Raw genomic sequence first — 6313 nt, 5'->3', positions numbered from 1 at the left:
GCAGCACTGATTGCCCGAACAGCAAAAGACATTGATGTTTTGATAGATTCCTTACCCAGTGAAGAATCTACAGCTGCTTTACAGGTAAGCCTCTATTCCTTTGAGAATTTTACCAGTAATAGAGAATTTTGAATTAAAGGAGGTAGATTTAATACCTTTCGTCTGTGTCCATTTGTGCTGCTATAACAACATACCTGAGACAGTAATTTATAAAGAACAAAAATTAATTTTCTCACAGTTCTGGAGTCTGGAAAGTCCAAGATCAAGGCGTTTATTACTCATTGTGCATGAGTAATGAATTTTTATTAAACATGGTACCATGTTTAGGACCATGTTGAGGACCTTCTTCCTGTTTCCTCACATGGCTGAAGACAGAAGGGCAGAAGAGCAAGAGCTCCCTCTTCAACCTCAAGCCATATTTTAAGGGTACTAATTCCATCTATGAGAGCTCTGCCTTCATGATGTAATATCCTCTTAAAGGCCCCTCCCCCTCTTAGTACCATCACATTGGGGATTAGATTTTAATGTATGAATTTTGGAGGGGACACATTCAAATCATAGTACCTTTTGTGATAATATTCAATTTTCCCTGATAAGAAAACCTCTTATTTTCCTCAATTTTGTCTCTTTTCCTAGTGAAGAATGAGAGGAGGGTGGCATTCTAGATGTGGAGTAGAATAATGGTGTCCAAACATAGTGTGGAAGGGAGTTACTTACAGATATCTAGAGATCTCTAATTGAAAAGTCATTCTTTTTAATAATTCACATGGGGAAAATTCTTAAAAGTTATCTGATTTTTAGAATTTCTTTACTGAAAAATATATCACAATGATTGCAAAGTCATCCAGATTTAAAAATAAGTACATCTGCGACAGCTTCTCTCCTTCTAAACTCTAAAGATTTTAAAATTTGTGTTTTACAAAGGCTGCTAGCTTATATAAGCTAGAAGAAGAAAACCATGAAGCTGCTACATGTCTGGAGGATGTTGTTTATCGAGGAGACATGCTTCTGGAAAAGATACAAAGCGCACTTGCTGATATTGCACAGTCACAACTGAAGACAAGAAGTGGTAGCCATAGCCAGTCTCTTCCAGATTCATAGCACCAGTGGATACTATGGGGCTGAGAAAAGAACTATTTGAGTGCCATTAATAATTCTGCATCAGACTTAGATACAAGCCTTATCAACAATTACAGAAACATTAAACACTATGACACGTTACCTTTTTAGCTATTTTTAATAGTCTTCTATTTTCACTCTTGATAAATAAGCTTATAAAATCATGACTGAACCAGCTTTAAACCATCATACTCATTTTTTAACTGAGTGAAATTATTACGGCAGGTAATGCATTAATGAACATAATATAAGGAAACATATGTAAAATTCTATTATGGCTTAATTTATGTCTTTATTTTGTTGTATTGGCCAGTACTTTTGCAAATCAAAACATCTCTAAAGCCCGAGGAGAAGACAGTAAGAACAGACGTAAGGAGCATTTTAGTTTAGGCTAGTGTCCTGCATCTTAGAAGTGGCATTGTGTAAATCTGAGCTTTGAACAAGAAAGTTTTGGAAATTGTATTGCTCTTAAGAAATAGAGTTAGTGTGGCTGGATAAGAAAGTCACATTTATGCAAATGTTTCTTCTTCCAGAACCTCATACCTGTTCTAGTTCATCTCCATGTTTATTTTACCAAGAAATTTCTCTGTCAAGAGAATTTCCTTGCTGTTGTGAAAAAATTTTTCTACAGCCTGAACTATTTTTCCTATTTCTTTTCACCTTGCTTTTTTTCCATCCTTCTCCTTAATTTGCTTGTCATCACAATGAAGTATGTTTTTTGAATCAATTCTTTCTCATTCTCTTCATTTATCTGAAGGTTCTGTCTTTTACCCTTATTAACCTCTCAACTTTTATTGCTGTATTCTAGTCAGACCAGAACATAACTTCCACTACATCAGTTACTTGGCACCATTTCACCTCAGTTTATTATTGCCAAATAATACTTTGTGTCAGCATTTTCCACTATGGTTACTCATCCAACCCTTGGATCTCTTTGAGTCTACTGATTATCTCCACTGGAAAGGTGGAATTGAAATGTGGTCCACATTTTAACTGGCCATCTCCTGGGGCTGTATTTTTCAGAATATCCTGAGCTACATTTGCTGCAATCTGTTGCTATTCAGAGTTTAAGTTTCAGGAGAAAAAAAAAACAATAGAACACTCTGCCTGTTATTTTTGTGGTAATCAAACTTGTCCACAGTTCTTGAAAAGTACTATGTTTCAAATTTCAGGAACACCAGCATTAGCTGTAAAAGTTGCAGCAATTTATTGGCTAGTCATAGAAATTTTTTGAACTTTTAACTATGTGTATTTTCATTGATGTTTATTAAAAACACTTTGCTATCACAGACATTTGGCATAAATCTGTACTCTTCATTATAGTTTTGGGGGGAGAGAAGATTTGATCAGAAAACTTTTTCAAAGTACCTAAGTGTTATAAAGGAGTCAAAAAGGTACAAATAAAAAGAAAAGGTCAAGATATTTTTCAAATGAAGGAGAACTAACAGGATTTATCACTAGTCAACCTGCTCTAAAAGAATTGTCAAGGGAAGTTTTTTTCTAAAAACAATTCTAAAAAAAAAGCTGCTAAAAAGATTTCCCTTCTTTCTAGAAGGGAAATTATAGCAGAAGGAAACTTAGAATGGCGGGAATAAAGAAGGCACAATGTGTAGGGTAAATACAACAGACTTCTCTTGAGGTTTTAAAAATTACATTTGTTAATTGAAAGAAAAAAATTAACATTGTTTTATGTGATTCTCTGTAGAGCATATACAGGTTTGTTTTTTTAAGTTGAATTCTCTGTCACCCAAGCTGAAGTGCAGTGCTGTGATCATGACTCACTGCAGCTTCAACCTAGTTTCAGGTGATTTACCCACTTCAGCCTCTTCAGTAACTGGGACTACAGGCATGTACTGCCACGTCCAGCTAATTTTTTTCTTTCTTTTTTTTTTTTTTTTTTAAGAGATGGGATCTCACTCTGTTGCCCAGGCTAATGTCAAACTCCTGACCTCAAGATATTGATACTATACAGTAGACTATAAGAAATTAAGTATTTGTATCATCCCTAGAGCAACACAGATTTTTCCCTAAAAACCTACACAGATTATTTTCAAAAGCATCAGTACATTAAGGTGGAATACTAAAAAAGATTCAGGTAACCCAGGAACAAGAAACAGAATAAAACAATAGTAAACCTAAATTTTATTTTATTTCATTAATACAGCAATAATTAAATGTCAATGATCTAAGCTGATTTAAATCTAAAAACTGGATAAGAAGCTGTGGCTTGTAATTAAAGATAGAAATTTATTCACGACCTACAGTTTGCTTTTTTCATATGTAAATTAATAAAAGTTTAATATCCTGCTTCTCTATTTCAGTTCTAGGCACCACTGTCAGTTAACCCTAAAGATTTTTGTGGGTGAAACCATTTTGATTACCATTTTGCTCTGCTGCCGGATATGGTAACCAAACTCTTTGTTTCTGGATGTTAAATCTTTCCGCTTGTGCTTTAACTACATCCTAACTCCCATCATCTCCATTGAATTTAAGGAGCCAATTTCTTTTTTTGAGATGGAGTTTCACTCTTGTTGCCCAGGCTGGAGTACAATGGCACAATCTTGGCTTCCCGCAACCTCCGCTTCCCGGGTTCAAGCAATTCTCCTGCCTCAGCCTCCCGAATAGCTGGGATTATAGGCATGCACCACCATGCCTGGCTAATTTTGTATTTTTAGTAGAGACGAGGTTTCTCCATATTTATCAGGCTGGTCTCTAACTCCTGACCTCAGGTGATCCACCCACCTCGGCCTCCCAAAGTGCTGGGATTACAGCCATGAGCCACTGCCCCTGGCCAGAAGCCAATTTCAATGGGCGTATCCTTTATCACTCCTGACCTGTGATAATAGCCATTAGAGCTTTTCAAGAATAGTACACCCTGCCAATGATTTTTTTTTTAAGCCTTAATGAAGAGAGTGTCCTCTGGGTCCTTCCAGAGAAGATAGGATGTGAGTGAGTAAGTTATGTGTAATTTCACCCCTTGATACCATTCCTTGATACCATTCCCTGTATACCAAGGAAGGATATTCTGGCATTTCACTTTGATTTAATATAAGTAAATCCTGTGTCTAGGCATTAGTTAACAAACCAAGTGACTACAAGTGATAAGTAACTATTACCATAGACTGTCAATTACCTTGGCAATGGAAACATTATTGCCTTTTGATCAGTCAGATCAGAGAACAAATTCCAGATTTCCATCCCTAAGATTCTGTGTCTCCGCTACCACTTCTGGTAGCAAAACTTGTCAATATGAGGTAGACTTAATGCAATGTAGCCATGAGAAATAATGCTCCTACAAACATTGCAGGAATAAGGAATTTGATCAAGGAATTAGCATTTACACAAAATACGGGAAGAGTTAGGGAAGTGAAAGAATGAAAGAAGGAGAATAAAAAAAAATTCACTAACCACATCACTCTAAAGCCATTATTGCTAACAAGGTTATTGTAGTGCCAGTTAAGTCCAGGTCACCCAAGACATACACACCCCTTGGCCCCACTTGGAAAACTGTGTGATGCGACTATTGGATTAGGGGGTTCTCAAAGCCAAAATGGATTTATCAGCAATGACCTTACTGCCTGGTACCCAGCTTCGAGAGGACCAAAAACGATGTTTGTGTCTTGCATTCCCAGGTCCCTCTTTCTTCTTTTACCCATATCTATGTTGTTTAAAGTAGAAATATCCTTAGGTTTAAGCCATATTCTCTCTATTCTTGAAGGACCACAGACTCTATACCCCTGCTGAAATTTTCTGGAAGCCTATGGGAAAGGAGGAACGAAAAGCTTCATGGTTTCTTAATACGGGTGCCTAAATTACTATCATAACTGGTCCAGTAAGGAGAAGGGGCACCTGAATTCAACTTGGCGGCTGGGCAAGGTAACCAGTGAGGTAGGGAGATGAATATTACTTGGTAGCTAAGACCCTTCAGGTTGACTTGATGCATTGTGATCATGGCTTATACTTCAGATGTGTTGCTGGAATAGATATAATTATTATTCCCCTAAACACAAATGCCAGTGAGAATAGTCCCATTGAGGACATGCTAAATGTAGAGAGGTAGTAGTATGACATGTAAAATGGTCCCCAACCTGTCTCCTGCTTATGTGGTACCTGGCCTCTGACTACAGTATTAACCTTTACTTGAGCCCTGTGCTCCTGGAAAACAGTGATAGTTAAGAAATCTCTCCCTCTTGTTACATTTCAGGAAATGGCTTATTGCAAAGAACCACTAGAACTGTGAATAACCCCTTCATTTACCTATGATTAAGCCAGACTCAGACCCTCCAAATCCTATTCTTTGCCTCAGAATAATTAGTTGAACTATTTCTCCTCATAGACTAATCTGAACAAAATGCCCTTTAACTTGACCCAATTTTATGCTTCTCCCTTCCCGGTAAACCGCTGGACTTTGATCCACCCTCAGCCTGAGCCAGCACTGGACTGTGGAATAGTCCCCCCTTAACCGCCCCTCCTGAAAATTGGCTAGCCACCCGGAAGGACATTTCCTGTTCAACTGTCCCATTAATGTCACCTGCTCCTCTCCTCCACACTAGTTTTTTTCTAGCCTGTTTATTCCTCCCTGTAAGAGAAAAAGAGAAAAACCTGTTTGTATCTGATCTTTGAGATGCTTGCAGATCTTACCTTTGAAGCATTCTCCTTATTGCAATAGTCTCCCTGACCCTATTGCAATAGTTCCTCTCTCCCTGTTTGTATTCATCCATTGGGGCTGCTATATATAGCAAAATACCATAAGCCAATAGCTTATAGCCAATAGAAATTTATTTCCCGTGGTTCTGAAGCCTGGGAAGTCAAAGATCAAAGTACTGGCAGATTTCATGTCTGGTGGGCACCTTCTCACTGTCCTCACATGGTAGAAGAAGCAAAGGAAACTCTTGGGCCTCTTTAGAGGTACCATTCCCACTCATGAGGCCTTCACCTTCTTGACCGAGTCACTTTTCAAAGGCTCGACCCATCATCGTTCATATGTTAGGATTTCAACATACAGATTTGTGGGGTTGGGAGGGACACAAGCATTCAGAGCATAGCGCTATTTTAATAATCATTTCAAATATAGTCATTCTGTACCTAGTCTGGATTTTTGTTTGTTTTGCTTGACCTCATTCACTTGGGTAGGAAAAAAATCTCATAGACTCTCATTGATAGCCCCAGGGGTAAGGCTAGGGCAAAGAGAGCA

The 6313-nt window shown here is 37.9% G+C and overlaps 1 protein-coding gene across 1 annotated transcript in view; it reads left to right on the top strand.

Annotated features, from left to right (window-relative positions):
* The window catches only part of MED21 (mediator complex subunit 21), a 14552-nt gene extending 12146 nt beyond the window's left edge, over positions 1-2406 (top strand). Inside the window, exons 4-5 of the mRNA XM_012002419.1 lie at positions 5-84; positions 925-2406. Of these exons, the coding sequence (XP_011857809.1) occupies positions 5-84; positions 925-1101 (257 nt within the window). The 3' untranslated portion in view covers positions 1102-2406. The remainder of the gene's footprint in view (positions 1-4; positions 85-924) is intronic.
* Positions 2407-6313: the final 3907 nt, after the last annotated feature.

This window comes from Mandrillus leucophaeus, unplaced genomic scaffold (assembly GCF_000951045.1).
Source record: "Mandrillus leucophaeus isolate KB7577 unplaced genomic scaffold, Mleu.le_1.0 Scaffold686, whole genome shotgun sequence".
Classification (NCBI taxonomy): Eukaryota; Metazoa; Chordata; class Mammalia; order Primates; family Cercopithecidae; genus Mandrillus; species Mandrillus leucophaeus.
Note: the sequence above shows the minus strand (reverse complement) of the source record. Positions and strands in the feature narration are given on the sequence as shown.